Here is a 27,576-nt window from a genome sequence, read left to right as displayed (position 1 = left end):
CCTTTTATTGTTCACATGTCTTTAAAAGAAAAAAAATTGACATAATCCTGTTTATCTTTCTGTCAACATTTTTTTTATTCAAGTTTAGTATCCACATTGTGGAATGGCCAGTCTTATCCGACTGGAGGAAAGTTTTGTCATGACTTTTTTCTTTGAGCTTACAGCAATCCCACTCTGTATATCTGATGCTGGACGAGATAAATGTATATGAATTGTTTGTGTATTCCTTTTCATGTAAATGTGTATATTTTTAATGGATAATTTTATTTTACCTTTTAGGATATTCATCAAAAAATCTTGTCTCTGAACTTTGTTGATTGCCGGGCGAAAATCCGGCAAGTTGATAGTCAAGCCACAGTCTCGAATGCAGTTGTTGTTCAGGTAAGAAAAAAAAAATCTTTTCTTAGTTTTGCACTTTAATAACCAACGGTCCTGATTAGTTGAATTACAATGAATACCATTTTTAATTTATTTATTAACTGACATCTGTTAAGACATTCTTTTTCTGTAACTAAGTTTACTTCTGTATTATCCTTACGTTATTTAATTTACATGCGTTTTTGTGGTATACATACTTGCATATATGAATTAAGTCACACATGACGCTTAAGTATTTTTGAATGCTAAGAAATTTTTACCATGTATTTTGTATTAAAATATTGAACGTTGATTAACTATCGTTAAAATCTCCAAAAAGATTTAAAGAAACTTTGCATTTTTTTTTTTTTTTTTTTCCTTCTAGGTGACTGGTGAATTGTCGAATGATGGGCAACAAATGCGTCGTTTCATGCAGACTTTTGTGTTGGCTCCTCAATCACCCAAGAAGTATTATGTTCACAATGACATATTTCGTTATCAGGATGAAGTTTTTCATGATTCTGAATCAGATGTTGAAAATCTGGAGGAAAGTGGTGGTAAGTTTCCTCATACTGATGTCTAATTCAATGATTAAATTGGTATTAATTTTATTTCAACTTTTAGAAAATGATTTTTTAAGATTTCTTTTTTCTCATCCCCAGAATCTGAACATGAGCAGACTGAGTCTATTTCTCAAAGCGAACCTGTACAGGAGCCGACCGTATCACAGTACTACGATCAAACATCCGTACTAAGGTAAATTTGTTTTGAATTATGTAAAACAAATGAAGATATCATGTGCTTCATATATTGTAAAAAAATCCACAAAATGACTTAACATTTTCTTGGAGACTATGTAACTTAAGTCTTTACTGCGTTGATTAGAGAAAAAGTTATCTATGGGCAGGCCTATTTTTGTGTTCATCTACATGGTTGATTCATTCCCTAACGAAAAAATAAGACTACCTTAGAATGACAGATTCTAAGCCTTCTCTGTTCAATTCCAGCCATTTATTAGTTTTCCACATCAGCTATCCTATCTCCACCTCCATGAACAATCCAACGAACTACAGTGTTCAACTAATACTTAGAAAAAAAAAAAAAAAAAAGTTTATATAATTAAAAACTTTGAATATTTAGTTTTTATAACCTTGTATCATAACTCTGCATTGTACAGGCAGATTGTGATAAGAATTTGTTGTAAATCAAGTGAATAGTCGCATATTTTTTATTTCAACTACTGTTCTCATCTTGGATGTTATTCTCATATTTTATGACAGATGTAATGTCTGTATTTTTTAAGGTGCATCTTATCAAACTCCAGGATTTGCAAGAATAGTTTGCTCATTCCATCAACCATGATTAGGTGTAAGTCTCGAATAATTTGTGATCGTATTAGTATTGCTAGCACTTAAAACTGATTATATGTTAGTAACCCGGTTTCTTCTATACTAGGAATACTAAGGAAGTCATTCTCACAACATGTGCTGCTGCTTTTTTTCTTTTTTTTTACTCCATATGTTATTAATTTTTACTTGTCAAGTTTGACAAAGATTCCAGAATTTCTGAAAATGATTGGAAGTTACATTGATCAAAATGTGAGAACATCCGAGGTGAAAGCTGTTAAATAATGCAAATTATCAATTCTCAAATGGAAATTAAGTACATTTCTGATTAGATATGAGATTAGAAAACTTGGTGCCAGTATCTTTTTTGGTTTAATAACTGTCAACTTGTGGAGGTTTTATATGTCCAAATAAAATCAATATTTTTTGTTTGCGGATTTGTTCACATTTGTAAACTTATCTTTTTGTGTGAAAATTGTATTAGTATATATATGTGTGTGTGTGTATAATATATATATATTAAACTGTTATTTGGTGTACCCAAACTAAGATTGTAAACTTAATTAGTAATTGGCTCAATTGATTTATTTTATTTTTTTAATTGTACAAATTTTCTATAACGAATTGTATGCTTTGATAATCTATTTTCCTGTTGTAAATATTGCTTGCAGTAACGGCAATGCTGAAATTGAAGACAGACCAGAATCGCCTGCACAAAAGTCTGTAGAAGAAGAGTCGAAAGAAGAACCTCCAGAGGAAACGGCTCCAGAACCAGAAAAAGAGGCAGACATTAAAACTCCTGAGCCAGAACCTGTCCCTGATGCACCTGGTGAGTATCTTACAAGTATTTTTCGTGTGCAGGTCCACTTAAAATATGGCATTAGAGAATCGATCCTTTTTTAAATGCTACATACATGATCCCACCCACCTACCCACTGCTGGTGCTACCAGATCAGGCTGTCTACTGACTTCCTGAGATGAAACGCACCTACATAGATGTCTTTGTTTTTTTATTCCCTTTTGCAAAACTTAGTCATGTTCTGCGAAAACAAAAACAAAAACATTCTCCTCCCCCTCCCCTCCCTCGTTTTCTTTTTCCTTCACCTCCTCACCTTTTTTTTTTTTTTTTTTTTTTTTTTTTTTTTTTTTTTTTTTTGCCTAGTTGGTAGGGCGATAGAACATACCAACTGCCCCCCTGCAGAGGGTAAAAATCCTTCAATGGGACCACCAGTTGACCGTTGGTGGCAACCCGTAATGCATTAAGAACGGGATCCTGGTGGTTGAGTGGAACATGCCTAGGAAATAATAACATGATACTACAACACACCACTTTGGCCCTTACTAGGTTAGACGGGAGGTTGGATAGGCCCGATCCAATCAATCGGTTGGTCATGACAAGCACTAATTCAGACAATCCAAACAAAAACACACTAACACTCAACATAAACAATAAACTGAATTAATAAGCGATGGCTGAAGGGTCAATCAAGCTGGGAAAAAGGTAACCATCAGGAATAATAAAAATACAGGGAAATCCCATACTTGGGTGGGCATAACCATATATTGTGAATGCTTGGAAACCTCCCCATGTTTGAGTATACCAGCTATGTAGCCCTGGAGAACCGAGGCGAATGGGATTTACCCCCTCATAGTTCTTCCCCATAAGGGGCTCCGAGGAGGGTGGGGAGCATGGCTGATGAATTTTTCAAAAATTATTATGAATACCAAAAAATCCAAGAGACCACACACAGAAATTGACTCTGACAGCGACAATGAAGATACAAACTTTCCAAGATTCATCGTGCTAGAAGCAACGTCTAATATACCGTTAACTAAAATGTCACCCTTCATTATCCAAAAGGTAATATCAAGCAAAATAACACCTAAAAATGTCAAAAAATTAAGGAATGGTACCATATTGGTAGAAGTACTAAATAAAAAACAGGCCAAAACTCTACTTCAACTACAAAAATTGCATGAAACAAACATCAAAGCTCATCCACACCAAACACTAAACTACTCCAAAGGAGTCATAAAAAACCAGGAAATCTCCGTCTGCACAACAGAAGAAATCAAAACAGAACTAAAAAACCAAGGGGTCACAGATGTAAAAAGAATCACATTTAAAAAAAAAGGAGAGGTAATATATACAAACACTTATATATTAACATTCAATTATCCTCAAATACCAGAGACCATCAATATAGGTTATGAAAGAACGAAAATAGAACAATACATCCCAAAACCTTTACAATGCTACAACTGCCAAAAGTTTGGACATAATAAAGACCAATGTCTAAGATTCTTCACATGTGGAAACTGCAGTGAAAAAAACCCAGACCACGATGAAGAAGACTGTCCAAATAAAACCAAATGCACAAACTGTCAAGAAGAGCACCACTCTCACTCAAAACAGTGCAAAATATATAATCAAGAGAAGGAAATAATAACAATCAAATATCAAAAAAATATAACCTTCCAAGAAGCCCGCAAAGAAGTCACAAATCGCACCAAAAACTCATATGCCACAATAACCCAACAAGCAAACAAAATGTACAACTACAATGAACTAAACCTTGCTCCAGAAATTGCAAACCTAGCAAAAGAACTAAAGAACATACTTGAAGAATTAAAATCTTTTTTATCAGAACTGAAAATAAACTCCAACAGCCAAATAAAAGTCAGAAACGAACAACCCAGTATAAAAGAAAACGAAACAAAGGAAATCAGAAAAACTTCCATCAATATTGAGGAATCAATCCCTAAAGAAATGAAACCTCCTCAATTATCAAAACGTGAAAGATCCAAGTCACAAACAAGGACAAAAACAGATGTTAAAAATAAACACACAACAACAGAAAAAATGGAAATAGAACAGAACAACAAAAAAACTACCCCCCAAAAACAAAATGACAAACAAAAAACAGAATTAGTATTAATTGAAAATGAAAATAAATTTGAACTAGTTGAAACTGATAGCCAAAAAAGACAGTCAAGACAAAGTAAATCTAAAAGTCCCAGACCAAAACCCAAAAAAAGCCTCTCACCAGAAACAAGAAACAGACCATCCACTTCCAAAAGAAACACCCAAACTAACATCGAAACTATGGACGTAGACATAAACACCAACAGTCCAAAACCAAAAGAAAATATAAACCATGACTAACAAAATCCTACAGTGGAACATAAGAGGATTAAAAATTAATATCGAAGAAATGCAAATACTTATCAAATCCTTATGTCCTGCAATAATTTGCCTACAGGAAACACACTTAAAAGAAAATGACAAAATTAACATAAAACACTACTCAATATACAACCACATAAACAAATTATCATGCAAAGCCACCGGTGGATCATCAATACTGATAAACGAAAACATTCCACACAGCAAAGTGAACTTAAAAACAAATATGCAAGCTATTGCAATAACTGCAACACTACACAAAACAATAACCCTATGCTCACTCTATATACCACCAAATGAAACAATAAACGAAACTGAATTAAACAATATAATCAAACAACTACCTAAACCTTTTCTACTGTTGGGAGACTTCAATAGTCATAATATATGGTGGGGCAGTAAAAAAAACAACAAAAGAGGCCAAACCATAGAAAAAATAATTAACCAAAACGATCTATGCCTACTCAACAACAAAGAGAATACATATATGCACCCACCAACGGGAACCCTATCAGCAATCGATATAACACTATGTGACCCAACTATATACATGGATTATAGCTGGAGAACACATAAGGATGCATGCGGAAGTGACCACTTCCCAATCATAATAGAAAACGAGAATCCCAAGCCAGAAGACAAAACACCCCGCTGGAATTTACAAAAGGCAAATTGGGAAAATTTCCAAAATACATGTCAATACAGATTAATACCTGAAGCGAATCCTGACTTAGAACACATCACATATTTCAGCAACACCCTACTCACAATAGCCGAGGAGAACATACCAAAAAGTTCCACTACTACAAAATATAACAAACCCTGGTACAATAAAGAATGCAAAGAAGCTATAAGAGCCAGACGTGCAAACCTAAGGAAATTTAAAAACAGTCCAACGAAAGAAAATTTGGACACCTATAAAAACAGCAAAGCCAAAGCACGGAAAACTATCAAAGAATCAAAACGGAACTCGTGGAAAGATTATGTAACAAAAATTAATCAAAACACAAAACCCAAAAAAGTATGGGAGATGGTCAGAAAAATAGCAGGAAAAAATACAAAGAACCCTATTAAACACCTTATATGCGACAACACAAAGATTACCGACAAACAAAATATCGCAAATAAATTAGCAGAACAATTCTCAATGAACTCATCATCAAAAAACCAAAATAAAAAATTCCAAGCTATAAAGAAAAATGAAGAAAAAATAAAAATAAACTTCAAATCAAAAAATGAAGAAAACTACAATCAATTATTCAACAGTGCAGAACTAGAGGAGGCAATAAACAAATCTCCCGATACAGCAGTCGGCCCCGACGAGATCCATTATCAATTCCTCAAAAAACTACCAAAACCATCACTGGACTACTTATTACAAATTTACAATGAGATATGGATAACTAACAACATTCCAAAAAACTGGAAGCAGGCAACAGTAATCCCAATACCCAAACCAAAAAAAGACCATACAAACCCAACAAACTACCGACCCATTGCACTAACTAGTTGTTTGTGCAAAACTTTTGAAAGAATGATTAACGAAAGATTAAATTGGTACTTGGAAAGCAAAAATCTAATTACAGAAAGCCAGTCGGGTTTCAGGAAAAATAGAAGCCCCACCGATCACTTAATAAAACTGGAAACACGCATAAGAGAAGCATTTGCAAAAAAAGAACATCTAATAGCAATTTTTTTTGACATGCAAAAGGCGTATGACACCGCTTGGAAATACGGAATCCAAAAAGACCTGTATGAACTAGGACTTAGGGGTAGAATGCCAGAAATTATCAGAAATTTCTTAACAAATAGAAACTTCCAAGTACGGATGGACAACACTTATTCAGTCCAAAAAGATCAAGAAATGGGGGTCCCCCAAGGCAGTATCCTGTCTGTCACCCTCTTCAACATTAAAATAAACAATATCATAAAAAACATAGACCCAGGAATTGAAAATGCCCTATACGTGGACGACCTACTTATATACTACCAATCTAAATATATACAAACAGCCGAACGCAAACTACAACTCTGTCTGAATAAAATAAACAAATGGGCCATAGAAAATGGATTTACATTCTCAGAGGAAAAAACTAAATGCATCCACTTTTGCAAATTACGAAAATTCCACCACGACCCCAACCTGAAACTGGATAACAAGAACATCCCACTTACCGACCAACATAAATATTTAGGTATTATATTTGATAAAAAATTGAACTTTATACCGCATATAAAATATTTAAAAGCAAAATGCCAAAAGACAATGCAATTGATCAAAGTCCTAGCACACACCGATTGGGGTGCAGACAAAGTCACATTATTAAAATTATACCAAACTCTAATCAGATCTAAAATGGACTATGGATGCTTCATCTATGGAGCAGCAAGGAAGTCCTACATAAAAGAACTAAATACAATCCACCATCAAGGATTAAGATTAGCCTTGGGAGCATTTAGAACCTCTCCAGTAGAAAGCCTCTATATAGAGGCCCACGAGCCTCCACTGATTCTAAGACGACAGAAGTTAGCGCTACAATATTACCTAAAGCTGGTATCAAGTCCAACAAATCCTGCATATCAATGTACCCTTCACCCACAATACACACATCTCTTCAACAAGAAAGAAGATATCAAGCCCTACAGCCTCCGGATAAAAAACCTTCTCACAGAAGCCCAAATGGACATTACAAAAATACATAAATATAACAAATCAAAAACTCCACCCTGGATGATCAAACAACCACACATAATATTAAAATTAAATAAATATCCCAAAACGAAAACCCACCCATCAACCTTCCATGAAGAACTACTTATCATCCAGAATACATACAAAGAATATACACAAATTTACACTGACGGATCAAAAGATGGAGATAAAGTAGGATGCGCAGCCATCCACAAAAAAATAAAACTAAAGAAAAGGCTCCCAAACGAATCTTCTATTTTCAGCGCAGAAGCAACAGCCATAGATTTGGCACTGAATATAATAACCAATGATGACCATCAAAAATATATCATATTTACTGACTCACTTTCAATACTCATATCTCTAAAAGAAAAAAAAATGACAAACCCACTTATTACAAAATTGCTAAACAAAATAGATGCCATAACCATGAAAAAAAACATTATCTTTTGCTGGATACCAAGCCATATCGGCATATACATGAATGAACAAGCAGATAAGGCAGCAAAGGAAACTCTGCAACAAAACCACATAAGTGGAAAAATCCCCTATACAGACCTAAAGACTAAAATAAACACATTTTTGAAGAGAAAATGGCAAGAAAACTGGAGCTCATGCACCAAAAACAAACTATTCCAAATAACACCAAATATTGGAACGAGAGACACCAAAAAGTTAACAAGAAAGGAAGAGGTAGTAATGACCAGACTGCGAATAGGTCACACTCACATCACCCACTCACATCTACTAAAAGGGGAGGAGACACCAAACTGTATAACGTGTCAAGAACCCTACACAATACACCATATACTGACAAACTGCATTGACCTTGAACAAATCCGAACAAAGTATTACCAAGAAAAAAATCTGAAAACAATATTAAACAAGATTGATCCCCAAAAAATTATCAATTTTCTGAAAGAAACTAAAATATACTCAAAAATATAAGGAAAGACCCCCCCCCCCCACAAAAAAAAAAAAAAAACCTTAAGAAGAACAAACCAATATTTAACACAACATAACGAACCTTTCGGCATTAAATGACCCCAAAGTGGTTGATATGCCGTAAAACAAAACAAACAAACAAACAAACCTACCCACTGCAGACTGCTAAAGACATGCTAAAAATTAGAAAGAACAATCAAAATATATTTTCTATCTAATATTTTACATTGGAGTCCTAACTGTAGGCGATTATTGCTTATCAAGTCTTTATACTTTACAACAAATGGTCACCCTTATGCAAGGTTTACTTATTGAACCCATTTTATTTATTCGTTTGAGCAACTATAAAATGTGTGCCTTTGCCGCCGTGCGTTCTTCAAGCTAACCTGTGACTCTATTGTTCCTCCACCAACCCAGTCTCTGCAAATGGAATCTTTTTTGTAACCCAGTAATATGTGCATTATTTTTTATTTGTGTGTGTGTGTATATAGTTTATTAGATCTCGCCATCTGTCCAGAGACATATTGCCAAATCCCTCGCTAGCTCTTAATTTGGTGTTGGGGTTTTAAATTCAATGTCTTAAACCACATGTTCTTGTCACTTCCCCAGAAGAAAACTGAACTAAAGCTCTCCTCTGTCTTGGCTTGGAAGTGTGATCTCGTCACAACTCTCGCTCCTGTGCACTTCATCCTGCGACGTCATAATTTGATGACAAGTCACAACAGATGTCAAATGAGTATAAAGCACTCATTTAACAAAATGGCGACAAAATCAAATACTATTTCTGTCTTAACTAACAATCCAGGTTTATATATGATATATGTATGATATGAATCCCCTAAGTAGGACATTGACTACATGGATCTTATTTAGAACTCTGCCTAATTTTAAAAAAATATGTACCGTGCTTGATGTATGGACCATCACAGAATGAAAATGTCATATTCAAAAAATTATGTAAATTGAATCTAGTTACCCCCTTTTTTCCTTTTTCTGTCTTAATAAATAAGGCTGAGACGATTTCAATTTTAATTAGAGATCCAAACTAGCTTAGTTATGGATACAATTTACTCCTAAAATTGCTAAAAATCATAAAATGATTTTCTATATAAAAAAAAAACTACTTGATCTTTTTTTTTTGTGATGAGTATGTATATCATAGATTTTTAATTTTATTTAATGTCTAATTCTAAATAAGAACCAAATACATCTGATAGTTACCCTGTAATTGCAGTTAGCCTAAACTGTACTCTCACTGAAAATGATTTTTAAAGTGATATTGTTTAACAAAGTTTTCATTCAAATAATGGAACTTTGATATCCCTAAATGATCTGCATTTATATTGAGGCACTAACTTTAAAAAAAAAAAAAAATGTTTTACCAAAATGACTGGATATTCACAAAAGGGTTGATATGCCATAAAACTAAATTGTAAAAGTCATTTTGGTTTACTTTTGAAAACTGAAATTTCTGTATCACATAATTGATCATGTGATTTTTCTTAACATTTTATACTTGGATTATTCAGACTATTCTTATCTTGGTTATTTGCAGTTTGGCCAAGATAACCTCTGCCCTTTTTTAAAGGGCATTTTTCCATACTTAGAATATTTTGCCAAACTTAATTTCAATAAAGATTTCCAAGTTTAAGTTGCATGTGAAGGTCATAGGTTACATCAGCCTAAATATGAAAATAGCAACCAAGATGAGAATGTTAATCTAAATAATACAAATTATCAATCCTCATCAATTCAGAATCATTTACGGTTATCAGTTTTCTTTTCTATTTCTCCAGCTGAGCAGAAGCCTCTCTCATGGGCGAGCCTGGCCAGCAAAAATGCCCCTCCAGCGCAGCCATCAACCACTAGCGCAGGGCCTGCTGGTCATGCCCCGCCCATTGGTAAACCCCAGACTACACGGCCTGAGGTGAGCAAGCTGGATGGAAATCAGGGTCCACAACCCCAGAGAACTCCTCGGTATTTACCTTTTTTTTTTTTTAATTTAATTTAATTTTATTTTTTTTATACTATGAGAATTTTTCTTTTAAAATCGCTTCATATTCCTGTGTTCTGAAACTTGCATGCTCATTGTGCTACTTTGCTGTTTTAGTTCACTTGTAAGTCTTGGATCTCTTAGGTAAGAATATTAAAATTAATGTAATTTTCTAATGGTTTTCTACTCAATTTATTATCTAATATGTCTGACTTAGATCTTGTAACTTTATCTAATTTGAAACAAACTTGCAATGATGTTGTAATTTGCGTCTTATGTTACAATGCAGTGATGGTTGCCTGCCATCTTCATGCTGTGTGTATCAATTGACGAAACAAACTTTACTGAGCAAATTTAAAAAAAAAAAAAATTTCAGGTTATTAACTTTTAAAACTTTATATCGTAATCAGATTTTAATCAATCAATATAAAATATTACATTTTTAACACTTCACTTAAATCTGGCAGTAACTGGTTACCAGATGGGATTGTTTTGCTGTTCATTTTGTTGGTGTTGCATCACCACTACTGGTACTGTCTTCTAGTTATAGATAAAATAGGATAAATCAATCTAGAGCGACCAGATTCAAAGGAAAACAATGTGGCATGGATTGTATTCTTTAATCGTCACTTTAAAGTGTTTCTCCCAAATTATTTTATGCATGAAGGTTCATATTCTGGTAGATGATCATAAACTCCTGACAACTTGTTGATATAAAAAAAATAAAATTTAATCTTCTCCTCCACATCCAATCAATGCTTAAGAAATCTTTCAATAAAGATAATGAAAATAATGAAATTTTAAGCTGCCAGAGCGAATGAGACAAGAGATTGCATGAAAAATCTCGCAATAAATTTAAAAAAAAAAAAAAAAATTATGAAAATCTTTTTTATAGTGATACAAAGGAATGTATGTTTTTGCATCTTATGTAAATTAAATTCATTTAAATCTTGCATATTAAATAAAAACATGTATAAGTTAGATTTGTAACTAAAAAAATTGTTTGCAGTAAAGGATATTTATCATTTTAGTACTGCACATATTTATAAAATCTTATTTGGCCAGACCCCCCCCCCTCTTTTAATCAAATTCTTTTATTGAATCTTAACTTTTCTTGATCTATAGCCATTATATTCATCTCCATGCCATCTTATTGAGAATAAGAATTTTTGTAATGCTAACAATACTCACAATTCTAATTGGTTTTTATATTGCATTTATCTTAACTAATCTGTCACCTTATTTTATAAAATACATTGTATGTCGCAAAAAAAAAAAATCACTTGTCAATTCTAACGGGATTCAAAAAACATCGTTAAAACTTGCAATGATGCTGTAATTTGCGTCTTATGTTACACTGCAGTGATGGTTGCCTGCCATCTTCATGCTGTGTGTATCAATTGACGAAACAAACTTTACTGAGCAAGCTTTTCATTTAAAGAATTTAATATTCTTAATTACTTCCTTCATCTTAATGGCGTTTGGATCCTGCATGATTTTTATACCGATCTAGGAATGTGATTATCATTTTTTGCTTATAGATGCCATCAACTGTGTATTAAGAAAATAAACCTTCCTCGCAAACTACTTCATTTAACGTTTCATGTTCTTTTGCTAATTCCCAAATCTGGAAATTGATATATAACTGTTTTCTTCCAATGTTTTGGTTATTAGACAGGATATAAATATCAAAATACCATCAATAAACACTTTAATTTACAATAATGGTTGTCATCTTCATACTGTATCAATTAATGAAACAAAATTTACAGATCATGTTAAATCTGAAAATTTTCATAATCAAAAAGTATATATTTTCTATTTGCTTTGATCAATTTTTATAAAATCTTAGAAATAATAAAAATATCACATCTAACATTTGTTTTACAATTTAAATATTGATGGCAAATGTTTGTCTAAAAACAAGCTTTTATAATTCTTGTAGTTTGATGGAACCAAATTGTAACATTTATGTTCTATCTGATAATTTGATATTTTAAGAAATTCTTTCCTTGTGTTCATTTTTAAAATCTTTTTCTATTAATGTAACTACTTGCGATGATGCTGTAATTTGCGTCAGATGTTACAATGCAGTGATGGTTGCCTGCCATCTTCATGCTGCGTGTATCAATTGACGAGACAAATTTTACTGAGCAGACCCATTTTTCTTAATAGACAAGAAAGTATTTAAATTTTGTTTGCTTTAGATTTTGGGATATTTAGCAGAGAAGCCAACAAACTATACGAAAAAAAATATATACAAGAAATAAATGTTAGCATAGCCAATAAGTTAATTTTATACCTACCTGGCTCATTTGTTTTTGTTTTAAAGTAGTTTTTATTGCTAAGTGGATTTAAAAAAAAAAAAAAAAAAAAGTGACATCTTTGGAAGGAAGAAGCCTCATTTTGAATTCAAGGCTTACAGGTGCTTTTTTTTTTTTTTTTTTTTTTAGTACCCATCATAGTTTAAACACCCCCACCCCGTCCTCCCCATGTTAAGAACGGCTTTAGGGATAAACACCCCTAAAAAGCTATTTTTTGGGATGTTTATACTACTCTGGGTACTCTTTAAAAAAAAAAATACCAAAAAGATTCAAAACGAGGCTTCCTCCTTTCAATGCTGCCATTGTTTTATTTTATTTTTTTCCCTCTTTCCTTAAAATCTGCCTGAAAAAAAACTGAATTTTTAAGATTAAATAAAGGGCAATAAAAACTATTTGAAAACCAAAACAAATGAGACAGGTAGGTATAAGATTAACTTTTATTGATTGTCACATTTATTTCTTGTTTGTTTTGGTTTTTCATATGGTTTGTTTGCTTCTCTGCTAAATTACCAGATTTTGAATCTATATTTAAAAAAAGTGTCTATTCAATTTTTATTATATTTAATGAAGTCAAAGAAAATGGTGAAATCAGACTTTCAAAATATCAGTTTTTTTAAAATATGGAGGCAATAAATAGAAAATCAATACATTTTAAATTTACATCCAAGAATTACCTTAAAATTTCTCATAGTTTTTATAACAATTGGATTCAGTTTAATGACCAAATTATACGGATAATTAAATATTCAAATTCCTACTTTAAATGGATTCTTTTTTTTTCTTTATATATGTATATGTGTGTGTATATATCACTAATGGTCACTATCATCACTTCACATATTAAAAACTCTTGCGACCTCCTAAATAAAATAAAATAAAAAAATATGGACATACAAAATAAAACCATGCATAGTTTAGACATAATTTCCCTCTACACCAATATTCCAATAAAAAAAAATGCCTTAATCTACTCCACAAGCACCTTAACAAAATTAAAGCCGATCTACCTTTTTCCTCGGATACATTAATACAAATAATAAAACTCATCACTGATGGAACCTATTTTCAGTTTAATAATTCTTACTACAGACAAAAATTTGGACTCCCTATGGGTAACCCCCTTAATGGTGTACTAGCTTGCTTATTTTTAGAATTCCTAGAGACCAATTCTTTCAAGTTCAGACTACCTAAAACTCCACGTTATATATTTTCACCCCATACAAAGCATATCGCTACTTGGACATAAGGGCTACTATTTGGGGCCATGTTTAGGAAAAATTAACAAGATATTTGTTTATGTTACATTTAAACTTCTGCATATCAGTACAGCCATGGAAATAGGCAGCAGGAAGGGAATTCCAAAGTCTAGCTGTTTGAGGGAAGAAACTATTAGAATAGAAAGCTTTCTGACATTTAGGGACAACAACAGTGAAGGCGTGAGATCTTATTGCTAAGTGGGTTTGTCGGGGATATGTACGTCGAGGGGATACAAGTGAAACAAGTTCATCAGAACACATTCCATTAAAATATTTGTAAAACAGGCACAGTGATGCAACATTGCGGTGATGGGATAGGAGCTGCTGCTTAGTTGATAAAGTGTGAACTGATTAGATTGACAATTCTTTTTTGGCTACTTGGACGTAAGGGGCTACTATTTCTTTTCATGTCTAGGAAAGAGTGAGAGACTAGTGGCAAATGCACCAACCCAGACATGGCAACAATACTCCATGCATGGGCGAATGGTGGCTTTGTAGAGGTACAGGATACTCTTAGGTGTGAACAGCTTGATAGAGGGAACCCACCTTCTTTGCAGTAGCCTTTGCATGTTCTCTAACTATTTGTTCCAGTTCGTATTGTCTGCAAATGTTAGGCCAAGGAGTTTGATGGTAAAATTCTCAGGTTAGGTGTTATTTGTCATCGATATAGGCGGTTGGAGAGACATCTTGTAATTGTTAAAATAGAGCAGCTTAGTTTTAACATTAAATGTTACCATCTATTTGCAGCCCCATTCCACGATAGTCTGGAGGCCATTTTCTAATGATTCTGCCATCTGTTCTTCTCTCATGCATATTATAGAGCGTTGTATCATCGAAAATTATACCCATCTCAGACACAATATTATCAGGGAGGTCATTTTTGAATATCAGGAATAATAATGGTCTAAGGATAAACCCCTGAGGCACTCCCACATTAATGTTATGCTGCTTGGATGTACGTCCGTCAATGATAACCTGTATTGGATGTACGTCTGTCAATGATAACCTGTATTGGATGTACGTCTGTCAATGATAACCTGTATTGGATGTACGTCTGTCAATGATAACCTGTATTGGATGTACGTCTGTCAATGATAACCTGTATTGGATGTACGTCTGTCAATGATAACCTGTATTGGATGTACGTCCGTCAATGATAACCTGTATTGGATGTACGTCCGTCAATGATAACCTGTATTGGATGTACGTCCGTCAATGATAACCTGTATTGGATGTACGTCCGTCAATGATAACCTGTATTGGATGTACGTCCGTCAATGATAACCTGTATTGGATGTACGTCCGTCAATGATAACCTGTATTGGATGTACGTCCGTCAATGATAACCTGTATTGGATGTACGTCCGTCAATGATAACCTGTATTGGATGTACGTCCGTCAATGATAACCTGTATTGGATGTACGTCCGTCAATGATAACCTGTATTGGATGTACGTCTGTCAATGATAACCTCTTGTCTAAGAAGGATCTAATTATATTTAGTATACGTCCAGTTATACCATACGATTTAATTTTCATTAGCAGCTCTTTGTGCCATACTTTGTCAAAGGCCTTGGATATATCAAGGGCTACAGCCCTGGCTTTGCACGCTTTATTCAGTACATGGTAAATGCGTTCAGAGATAACTGTTAAAATATCTGCAGTAGAATAACATTGTACAAATCCATACTATTTGTCAGAGATTTGCTTTTGCGAGGTGTTGAACTAGTGCTTGATTAATTAAGGTCTCAGATTTTAGTGAAGAAGGGAAGGAGACTAATGGGGCGATAATTGAGAGGGTCTGTTCTTTCACCAAAATTCTTGTCCACTGGTATCACAGAGGCCATCTTCCAGCTATTAGGGAAGCAAGATTCAGCAAGTCATTTATTGTAGAGCTTGGAAAGTATGGGGGCTAGCTCAGCTGAACACTTAATTAGTATAGCAGGAATGAGATCAGGTGTCTAAGTTTTTTAACATGAAAGGGGGTGATTTTTACATCATCTAACGTAGCTTCAGTCCACATAGAAAAATTTGGGGAGGCGTTCTTTGTTGGCTGAAGTTGGCGGTGGATTGCCGGGCAAGCAGTTCCGCCTTCTCCATTGCTGTGCATGCAATCTTCTGGTTGTTGCTCAGTGGAAGAATTACTGATTGCCCTTTATTCACTACACTATTATGGCCATTTTAGCCATTTATGTTTGTCCATCATGCAATTCTTTTAACCTTACTGTGAGTGACCATTTTACAATATGTACAAATAGGACCTTTGTAAAGTTTCTATGAAATTGTACAAATATTTTGGATAACGAGGATTTTAAATCTTTTTTTTTTTTTTTTTAAAGGCAACCGAAACAATTTTTTTTTTTTTTTTTTTTTTTAAAGTATGATAAAAGTATGATGGTGATTTGATAAGTTTGAATTTCATGTTTAAAAATACATGTTAACATGTCTTGGTAATCCTAGTTTGTTTTAAAACTTGTAATTTGTGTCGAATGTTAACAATGCAATGATGGTTGCCTACCATCTTCATGCTGTGTGTATCAATTAACGAAGTAAACTTTACTTAGCATGTCATTTATATATATATATATATATATATATATATATATAATTTCTCTTACTGTATACAAAATAGTCATAAACTGTTATACAATTTGGAGTGTCTTATTAAGATACTCCCTATACACACTCCTATTTACTTTTGCTATAATAAACAAGGATATTTAATCTGTGTCAATGACTGCCCCCACCTCACTTTTTTAATATTTTGCTTGTTTTGACTGATGCTTTCTATTGTGAGGGAGCATATGAGGAAACCAATGTTTTTAAGATTTTTGTAGTACAATTTAAATATTGAATCAAAATTGTAATGGTGCTGTAATTTGCGTACCTGGCGTTGCCTGGGTGTTTCAAGGTGTGTGTGGTTTTGGGTAAATCAAAACAAAAGAATAATAAATAAAAAAAAATTGTTGCCTGGGTGTTTGTTTCCGGAGTGGGGTTTAAAAAAAATGCAATCGGCCAAAAAGACAGACAGAAAGATAGCATCTGAAATGAAAATGTTTATTTTATGCTAGTATTTATTTATTTGTCTTTTGTTTTGTTTATGCAAAAGATTTACCCACATAAGTAATTTTTATGTCTGTATTTTTAATGCGGAGGAGAACGGATTTCAGTAAGAGAGCAGTGTGATAGACTGCTATTAAATTAAGCAAGGTAAAATTGAATGTGGGCTAAGAATGTGTGATAAAAGACATCAGTAACCCTTCTCACTGGATTCCCCCCCCCACATATAAATAAAAGAAAAGGAAGAAATGCCTTTTTTTTTTTTTTTTTTTTTTTTTTTTTTTTAAAGCAACTACGAACTTGGACGGGTGCTTCTTCGTAGTGCCCCTAGAGTGCTTCCTCGTAGTGCTGGTGATAAGTGGGCGCGGGAGGAGTATGAATGTAATAGAAGGAAAAGATTTTACCACTTCCATTGATTGTAACTGAATTTGGCCGTGGACTCTCAGCAGAAAAACTATAGAGATCTAAGTTTACTGAGTGGATAGGTGATGTGCTGCAGTGCGTGCATGTTACATGTCAATCCTAACACATCAAAGGCCGTAAATGATGTTCTCTCTGATTCTCTCTCCTCTGATCTTGAGCACATGGTACAGTGGGGAAAGAGGTGGCTGGTTACCTTTAATGCATCTAAGACCAAGCTCCTATTTCTACATAAACGCTCTGATCCCCATCTGGCATCAATTGAAATGGATGGCTCTCGTCTAAGGGAGGCCCCAGGATTTGATAAGCTCCTGGGTTTGACCTTTACACCTGATCTTAAATGGAACACATACATCAAGTCTGTGGCCAAGGTCGCTGGGAAAATGGTGGGATCCTTCTACCGCTCCAGAAGATATCTCACTAATGATGCAATTCTCTATCTATATAAGAGCCAAGTACGTCCAAAGATGGAGTACTGCTGCCACATCTGGGCGGGGCCTGCAAAAAACAGCCTATCCTGCCTTGACAGAGTACAAAATAGACTCCGTGGCTTGGTGGGGGATGCCCTTTTCTCTACCCTGCAACCTCTTTCCCACAGAAGAGACGTAGCGAGCCTGTCATTGTTCTATCGTTATTTCCATGGCAGGTGCTCGTCTGAGCTCCATTCTCTGGTCCCCCCTCGCCAATCTTTCTCAAAAAACATCCGACTAGCTGAAACCACCGTCAATAATTTTCCCCGCTCCCTATCTGTGCCTAAATCAAAACGTAGATACCATGAACAAAGCTTCTTTCTTAGAACTGCACGCCTGTGGAACTCTGTTCTGCTTGCTTGTCTCCCTCCCGACTTCAACCTGGATGTCTTCAAGTCCAACACAAACAAATTCCTGATGACCCCCCCCCCCCCAAGTAATGACACCTTACCAATTCTCCAATACTATTGCTACACTATCCCTTTGATTACTGTACACACAATAACCCTTATCCCTGAGTGGCCATTGGGCCTTGATAAGTGGTGAACTCCATGTAAAAAAAAAAAAAAAAAAAAAAAAATCGCAGGGGGGAAAAAATGAGTTCATTTTATTTATAGAGATGCAGTGATGGTTGCCCACCATCTTCACGCTGCGTGTATCAATTGACGAAACAAATTTTACTGAGCGAACTCATTTTTCTTAATATACAAAATTATTTAACTTATCAGAGCCGTTTACTTTTATTGCGTGTATGATTGATGAAAATATTGTTTAAACTGACATGAAAGATTTGTCTAATCTTGAAGAGTGAGGGTTTATCTTAAAAGATATTATCAACTTAAATTTCTAAAAGAAAATGCTTTAAGAAATGGTATTTCAAGATTTTGTTTAATCAGCAAACCAATATTTCATTTACATTATTTGAAACAAAAATGTCAGTGGAAACTATGAATTGAAAAAAAAGATATGTATTGCGCTTATGGCTATATTGAAAGGTAGTAAGAAAATGGCTTGCAATAATGCTGTAATTTGCCTCTGATGTTAGAACAGATTTCTGTTGGTACAGTTCAAATCTTTAAGGTGCTATATTTATTATGAAAAATTGTCTAACTTTATGATGTATCTCAGATATAATAAAACTGAAAAAGTTCTCTGGACCAAAGTATCGTAGGTTTGCAACAAATGCAACGTACAAATTCAATAGATCTAGGCTAATAGCCACTATCTTATGTAGCCTTCAAACCATTTTAGACACATTCAGTCATAATAAAATTCTCCATTGCATCCTACGAGCAACATCTAGATGAAGGAATCTCTATTTTTCTCTAAATATTTAGTACTATAACTGCTACCAGTTATCATTGGAGATGAATGCTACAGATTCTGTGATTACACCGACCATAGCTGGCTAATAGATACATAGACTTAACATATAATCTTTCTCATTTCTGATTCATGAATAATAAAGCCTCCCTCACCAAAGTCTGTCCATTCTGATCGGCTGAGCTCTGAAAATTCTAATTCTTCACTTAATAAACGAACGCTTACTAACATTAAAATATGACATCACTCAGACATATCATTGTGCCCGACGTCAAGTTCATTTAATGCATAGGTCATTTCAGGCATGTAAGCTCCAAATTTACAAGAGAAAAGCATTAAATGAACGTTAAATAACTTGTTTACTTGCTTTCTTATACAAAGTTTAAAACACGCTCTCTGCTATTAGAATCTCCATCGTTGGCGATGTCTTCATCTAAACAACAAAATTTCTCGGGTTCTTTTTACCATTACTCACACTATGTGCATATTGATGTTTCAAATCGTTGCATTTCATATGTCTATATTGAGGATTTTAACTTGTGACTAAATTGAAAAAGTTAGCTCCCAAAGTTTTTTTTTTTTTTTTTTTTCCTTTGGAACAAATAATATACAAGACACTATTATTTGGAAGCTAAACACTTATATATATATATATATATATATATATGAAATGTGTCTGTACTTCACCGTGTTACTCATTTTTGGGGGTGAGGGCATACTTCTACCGGGCTATGGTCTTGTTTTACAATTTGGGGTACTCTATAAAGATATTTGGGCACTGGTGCATTATAAGTGGATATCTGAAAAAATGCATTTTCAGTAAAAACACAATGTCGAAATGAGTAAAAATTATAAATTGACATAGTAAGAAAAATAATTACAAGAAAAAATTTATCAACTAACTCGGTAGTAATGGTTTAGTCTCATATTGAAATTGTATATAATAAACTGACTAATCTCCCTTGTTTTGAAGGCATTTTCATTATTTCAAATTAGAAAATGATGGATTGGTAATTTTAAGTTCTAGATCTCAATTTTTTGTAATTTCTGTAAATTTTATTCATATACACATGACCTGTAACTAATGCTTTTACTGGAAATGCATTTTTTTTTGTTATTCACTTACAATGGACAAGCGCTGATATTTATAATCAAGACTGTTTCCCCTCTCCCATGTTTATTTATACTAATGACTCTCCTTTCCTTTTTCTTTTTAACCTGTGTGCTTAACCCCTAACTCCTGTTGTTTGTTGTGACTGATGCTGTCATTGTTGTAGGCCACCCAGGGAGCGTATGAGGGAACGTGAACGAACAAGTGTCAGTCGGACAGATGATGGAGACTCGGACAGCCTAAGTGGACGCCGGGGATCAAGATATCCTGACAGTCACCAACTTTTTGTTGGTAACTTACCGCACAATATCACAGAAAGAGAATTAAGAACCTATTTTGAGAGTAAGTATGTTGGTCATCTTCTAAATCTATTTCCAATTTAAAAAAAAAATGAAAAGGTAGATTTTTTTTTTTTTTTTAGCTTGATATTATCAGATAATGTTTATACTGAAGACTTTCAGTGATGCTATTAATGCTTGCTTATTTCAAATCCCCTAAAATATTTGGCCTTTCTTAATGCTCTACTGATTTGATTTTGTCTTGGATAAGGAAACGGCTTATATGGATGGTTAGAAGTATTGTTGTTTTTTGCATTAAGTGTTTCTTACAAGGCCTGCTTTTCCTTTGTTTAGTAAAGATGTTTGCCCTATATCAAATGTAATAAAATCTCCCACTGTACAAAGCTAGTTTTAAATTTGATAAAGCAGTTTTAGGCACTTGTACAGTATAATGAAGACATTTAGAAATGAAAATATTGAGAAAAAGGGTTATATTGTACGGTAGACTTATGATCTCCGGGAAAAAATTCACTTAATTTGATCAAGTAGTTTTTTGGGTTTTTTTTTACACCACTGGGAGATTACTGTTTAAAGCGCCGACACTCCCTTTCCATTTTCAATACTAGCTTTCTTTCCTAAAAATCGAACATTTTGCTTGGTGTAACAAATTGATTCGGGTCAAGATCAAAGTGTAGTATCTGTTCTTCAGATGCTACACTTCAATTTCTTGTTCTGTCAGTGGAGAAATCCTTCACGACTGAGACAATTTTTATTTTTGTTCCTTTTCTCCACGTTAAAAAACGACCCTGGTGTCCCGTGGGGAGGCATTGTAAATAGGAACAAATTGTTTTTTCGGAGAACTTCATTCTATAACGGATACATACAATATAACCTTTTTTCTTTTTCTTTTTTTTCTTCCCCCCCCCCCCCCCCCGATATTTTCATTGTTTTTAATGTCTTGATTAAACTGTACAAGTACCCAATTTTAAAATCTTGATTGTATCACCTTATTAAATATATTTTAAACTAAAAGAATTTATAAATTTTTGTCTTTTTAGCTTACGGACGTGTTGTTGAACTCCGGATCAATACTAAAAGTGGTGGTGGAAAACTACCAGTAAGTAAAAAAAAAAAAAAAAAAAAAAAAAAAATTTAATTTAAAACATTTTTTTTATCAGAAATTGCTTTAGTTATTTGTATATTCTTAAACTAAACTTTTTTTTTTTTTTTTTTTTTTTTTTTTCTCTCTCCATAGAACTTTGGTTTTGTAGTCTTTGACAGCCCTGATCCTGTACAACATATCTTGAGCAATAAGGTAAGTTAATTAGCATTTTTTTTTTTTTTAATGCTGTTTGTTTGAAAATTGTTTATTTCTTAAAGTAATTAACAAAAAATAGGAAGCTTTTGCAGTATAAAAGGGATTTCAAACAAATGTTTTTCAGGTGAAACCCTAAATACGTACATGTTGTATATAAATTTATAAAATATACAAAACTGATCTGGTAGATGAGATTTTTTATAGAAATAATGGATACTATGCAGTTAAACATTTTCTATTTTGAAATGGATTTTCATTGGGACTGAGGGAGGTAAGTCAAAATTATATTGTAGTTATCCTTCCCTCCCTTGGAAGTTTAAGAACTCTTCCACATTACACTATGAGAAAACTATAATAAATGTTTGAGCAATTCATACTAATTTTGACATAACAAGTAGTTAGTGGTTTTTACCTAAAAAGCATTTATTTGAAATCTTTATATTGCAGAAGCACATAAATTTCCTCAGTGTTACTTTCTGATGTTTAGACTACTAGAGAATGGTCAGCTGTTTAATTACTGCAGCACACACTACTCCCTCAGGAGTGTATTGCTTATCATAAGTGGGTATAACTTAAGTCACTTTTTCATCATGGAATTTAATTTTTAAAGGGGATTACTCTACATTATTGGTCCAATTTGCCGTTATTTTTTATTTTATTTTTCATAAAAACATTGTAAATATCAGGAAGACTCAGTGTTTAGGATTGAATAAGGATCACTGCTTTTTCCCCCTATGCTTATAACATTACTTTTTTTTTTTTTTTCTGCTCACCCCTCCTCCCATTCTATGTTCTAGTTGGATTTCCATTACCTTCAGTAAATTTTACATAAATAGGGTTCGCACAAACTTAAAAAGTACTTGAATTTTAAGTTTTGCCGTAAAGTTATTTTTTAAATTGCCTTGAAAATATCTTGAAAGGCCTTGAAAAGCATCTTTTATGTCCACTGAAAATATTAAAAATAAAATCAAAATAAATAAGTATTAATAGAAATACCATTAAACTATTTTTTAAATATTGAAATTGTATATTATCGTGACAAGAGTTGCGTCCCTTTGTTTTCCATATAAGTTTCCTGATGGTTGGAGAATGTCCCGATATGTAATAGTATTTATTTTAGATGATCAGTGTGGAGGAAAAAAAAGAATTCCCCATACCAACCTGCAAGTCCTATGAGACAGTTTACCAAGCGACAAAGGACAAGGTTCTGATTCCAAAGCTACAGTTCAGTTTGTTGCAAGTCACCTGCAGCCCTTCCAACAGACAGGCTTATGGTGTCATTCCTGGCAGAAGATCTGTCAGATGGTCAAAGGATTGATGAGGTGCTATATAAGATCTGAAGGTCTACATGTATCTGATGAAAATTTAAGCAGGCTAGCTGAAGGAAATAAGGTTCAATTACAGAGGTGGAACTTGGGTTCCTTACAGAAAAGAGCATCGAGAAAGCTGCAAAGAATGGGGTGTCTGAGAGAGATACTTGCCTTCAGAATTGAGACTATTAAATTTTTTGACTGTGTTGTGAAGAAAATCCTGCATAAATGCCCACGGTTCTATTCTCGTCAGGCAGCTGTCTTTAAACCCTAGACTAATGGCCACCAAGCAGGTATGGTGTAGAAGGCAATTTACACATTCTTATGCACAACGGGAAGATGAGTGTGATAGTGTCCTGGAAGAATATAAACAGGAGTGAAGATGACAGGCTAGACCAACTGTTTGCTACCTACATGACTGATATTTGTTACAGCAAGCTGTTTCAAGTTGTGAAAATTGTTCTGGTGCTCTATCATGGCCAAGCCAGTATATATATATATATATATATATATATATATATATATATAATATATATATATATATATATATATGAGAGAGAGAGAGAATTCTCCATGAACAAGGAAATAGAGGTAGAGAATATGAAAGATGAGATTGTAGTGGCACAGGATCATCTGTGACCAGGTTAAAGCAGCAGGAGGGATGTGCCAAATCCCAATAACCAATCCCCTGATTGTTTCATGCTTCATATCTAGACACAAGTATGACATGTACCTGGAAAAACAAAAAGATAGACAAAAATTCCAGAGAAAGACAGGCTAAGAACAGATGGAAAAACTAAAGAGTAGAAAATTCAATTTATGCCATTGACTTCATCAGCAGATGCCCTTTCTCTGAAAGCAGAACTTTCTGGGAATTTGAATCTGTTGACAAAATCAAATGTTTTCAGAAAATCGGCCTTTGAAAAAAATAAATAAACTGACTAAACTCCAAGAAAGGTTTCAAACTAAATAAGAACTGAAAATGATTCACAATGAATGTGTAGTGATGAGCTTAAGCTGTAAATAATTGACCAGTTTTGTTGCGTGTTAGACAACTTTATGTAACTGTGTTACCTTTAAAACTACTTTATGAAATAAATAAATAAAAATGACTTTTCCTGTTATCAATTAAGTTTTTTGGTTTATTATATCATTGAATTTTATCTGGAGAAGGCCTTGAAAAATTTTTAAAGTTCTTAAAAATGAATATTGAAAATATGTGAACCCTGATAAAACATTTGTAGATTTCATGTAGATTCTATAACCTTTCTATAGGGAATGTAGTTTGAAATAGTTTGATTGCAGTTTTAAGGTTTTTTTTTTTTCTTCTTTCAGCCTATAAAGTACAATGGTGAACATCGTCTGAATGTGGAAGAGAAAAAACCGCGTGGGGCCAGTAGTGGTCCTGAAGGTGGCCGACCTATGAGCGGAAGAGGGGGCCGGGGAGGACTTGGCGGTAGTACTGGACGAGGTGGCATCATGGGTGGCAACTTAGGTGGAAGCCGTGGTGGCATCCGACCTCAATCGGGTGGTGGGAACAGACCAGACAACCGGCTTGGTGGCCTTAGTGGCGGTGGCTCTGGTGGACGGGGTGGTCCTGGAGGCGGTGGAGCGCGGCGTTGAATCTGAAGAGTTTCTGGTGCTTCATGGAAGTATGCAATTCTGTCTGGACAAGTAGATTGGTGTGTCTGTCTGTCTGTGAGTGTGTGTGTGTGCGTGTTGGCATCTTGCTGGTGACCTCAACTTTATCGAGGATATCTTTTTTTTTTTTTTTTTTTTTTTTTCTTTGCTCACGTTTATGTGGCAAATATAACTGTAAACCTATCACAAACTTCTATTCTCTTCAAAGTGAAACATCAGCAAGAATAAACACGCACCCACACAAACTGTAGTTTTTGTGCAAGAAGAAAACAAAATATTTAAAAAAATAATTTTTTTTCTTAAGACAGTCTCCAAAAAATTACAATCAACAAAACATGCGCCCTACCTGCCCCTTCAACAAAATGTCCAAACTTCTTCGCTCAATCTGGAAAGTGTTAGGTAATTTCTCGTTCTGTTTTCTTCGCTCAGAACGTCACCAACCCAGATGACCACAACAACCAATTCTCTTAAGGTTACCACCTACTCCTTGGTCCAAAAAAGATCCTTATGCGCAGAACAGGTCTCAATTGGTTCTCTTTGGTCATCTGATGTTCAGATCATATACCTGTCGGTAACTTCTCCGAGAAACAAAAAAAAAAAAATACTAGCAGAATTGCATATTTTCTTCAGTGTAAAAGAGCTGTTGGATTGTGAAACATAACATTGCCCCCTTTTCATTGGGATGGGGGGGCATTTACTAGTTGTAACATCTCTTAAATAACAAAAAAGAAAAGAAAAAAAAAAGCATACAAAAAACACAAATGAAATTGTATGTAAACTTTTACAAGTGTAAAATAATTAACATGACCCAACCATTATTTTCTTACTGTTAAAATAAAACCGTTTTTAAATGTATCCATTTATTTGGTCGAAAATTGATCTACCATCTTTTGAGAAGGAACGAGGAAAGCAAAAAAGAAAAGGCACAAAAGAAAAATCCTCAAATAGCTTGAGTAAGAAATTCTTCCAATTTTTTTTTTTTTAATATAATTGTGGCATCTTCAGGACAAGGCCAAACAAATAACTCGTGGTGTGGAAGGCAGGTTTTATATCCACATTCCTTTTTTTTTTTTTCTTTTTTTTCCTAGGTATTTTTTGAATATTATTCATAGCGTCTTATTTCTCAGGAACAATTGCTACTTGTGGGGAGGGGGTACAGACTATTTTGGGAATTCAGGGTTGGTTTATTAAAACATATATGTAAAACAAGTAAGCAAAAAAAAAAAAAAAAAGATCTCTAGTAGCTTTTGTTTCTTCCTAAGGAGCTTGACGCTATGTTTTGTGTTCAAACACCTTCAAGTTAACTGCAGTTAGTGCTTTTAAAACTGACTCTAGCTTACAGGCATCTAGCTCAGCCACCTTGTCTAGAACTTCCGCCACATCTCGCATCAGTTGAATAAAAAGAAAAAAGAACCCTACTTAGATGCCATTCGTCTTTCAAAATTAAGTTAAGCCATTCTTACTCACCATATTTCTATCTCCCTCTTTCTGCTGCTGGAAAAAAGAAAGAAAAAAAAAACCGGGGCAATGAACAACTAAACATTTTAGTTGTTTGTGAAACTGTATCCACCCAAAATACGCGTGTTGTCTTTCCTCTCCCTAACTTAAACGTAAAAAGTCATTCTTCTAGGCTTCTTTCCACCTCATCTCCAGCTTCACACATAATTATGAACAAACTTATTTAAATTAAATAATAAACCAACAGATTCCAAAGAAATGTCAGTTTTTTTTTTCTCTCCCTCCCTCCCTCCCTCTCTCTCCCTCCCTCCCTCTCTCTCCCTCCCTCCCTCTCTCTCTCCTTTCCTCCTTCCCCTTTTTCGCGGAGCTATTGAACTTCCACTATAACAAATTGGGTTTCATGTCTGTGCAGCCAAACCTTTCTTTCTTTCTTCCTTCCTTCCATCCTTTCTCAGACAGAAAAAAATATAAAAAAAATATAAATAAAATCTTCATCAGCAACTAAGAATGTTGTTCTTTCGATGCATGTATTGTTTAGCTTATTTGAAGAACCAAATTTTTTTTTTTTTTTTTTTTTTTTGATTCGTTATGAAGTTTATTTTTGTTTCTCCTTCCCCCTCCGTTTTGTTTAATGTAAAAAGAATCTGCTTAATGTTTTGACTGCTTGTGTATACCACTATGCATGGCCACATCTGATTATTTTTATTTAGAAGAAATTACAAAAACAATCAAATGTTATGGTGTTGGCTCTAGTACTGAAAAGGCCGCTTATTTTGTGAATTAAGGTTTAGAAAGTCTTAGTGTTTTTGTTTGTAGATTCATTGCATGGTTTCATTTGATTTATTTTTTTCTTTCCATCCACATAAATATGTTGATCTAATGCTAAGTTTTCTAGATACTGCTTGGTGAAATTTGTTTGCTAACTGAAACCTAGCAGTTAATTTTCGTACTATAACCACCACTATAACATTCTCAGATACATAAGTACTTCCATCAGCCTTGCACAGTGATCTATGCAACAAATACCAATATTTGAACACTAACAAATGACTTAAAATTTAAAAAAAATTACAAAAATGTTAGATTT

At 33.9% G+C, this 27,576-nt stretch overlaps 1 protein-coding gene and 3 non-coding genes across 11 annotated transcripts in view; all 4 read left to right on the top strand.

Moving 5' to 3' along the window:
* LOC145243641 (ras GTPase-activating protein-binding protein 2-like) overlaps positions 1–27,011 on the top strand; it is a 70,275-nt gene extending 43,264 nt beyond the window's left edge. For 2 of the 8 annotated variants that reach the window (XM_080106664.1, XM_080106665.1), the window contains exons 4-12: positions 280–381; positions 743–914; positions 1,020–1,113; positions 2,375–2,532; positions 10,303–10,504; positions 20,651–20,826; positions 21,821–21,879; positions 22,018–22,077; positions 24,726–25,886. In XM_080106664.1, coding sequence (XP_079962790.1) covers positions 280–381; positions 743–914; positions 1,020–1,113; positions 2,375–2,532; positions 10,303–10,504; positions 20,651–20,826; positions 21,821–21,879; positions 22,018–22,077; positions 24,726–25,013 — 1,311 coding nt within the window. In that variant the 3' untranslated portion in view covers positions 25,014–25,886. Of the gene's footprint in view, positions 1–279; positions 382–742; positions 915–1,019; positions 1,114–2,374; positions 2,533–10,302; positions 10,505–20,650; positions 20,827–21,820; positions 21,880–22,017; positions 22,078–24,725 lie in introns of all 8 variants that reach the window. The other 6 variants (XM_080106668.1, XM_080106669.1, XM_080106670.1 and 3 more) reach the window with 5 other exon arrangements.
* LOC145244219 (small nucleolar RNA SNORD16) lies at positions 10,770–10,871 on the top strand. Its single transcript, XR_013862997.1, has one exon. It is a non-coding gene; the product is annotated as a small nucleolar RNA SNORD16 (small nucleolar RNA).
* On the top strand, positions 11,844–11,945 carry LOC145244215 (small nucleolar RNA SNORD16). The gene has a single exon (XR_013862994.1). It is a non-coding gene; the product is annotated as a small nucleolar RNA SNORD16 (small nucleolar RNA).
* LOC145244220 (small nucleolar RNA SNORD16) lies at positions 12,575–12,676 on the top strand. Its single transcript, XR_013862998.1, has one exon. It is a non-coding gene; the product is annotated as a small nucleolar RNA SNORD16 (small nucleolar RNA).
* Positions 27,012–27,576: the final 565 nt, after the last annotated feature.

Source organism: Euprymna scolopes, chromosome 22, assembly GCF_053919585.1.
Source record: "Euprymna scolopes isolate OS-2025 chromosome 22, ASM5391958v1, whole genome shotgun sequence".
In the NCBI taxonomy this organism is placed as follows: Eukaryota; Metazoa; Mollusca; class Cephalopoda; order Sepiida; family Sepiolidae; genus Euprymna; species Euprymna scolopes.
The sequence above is the reverse complement of the archived record's forward strand: the minus strand, read 5'-3'. Positions and strand labels throughout refer to the sequence as shown.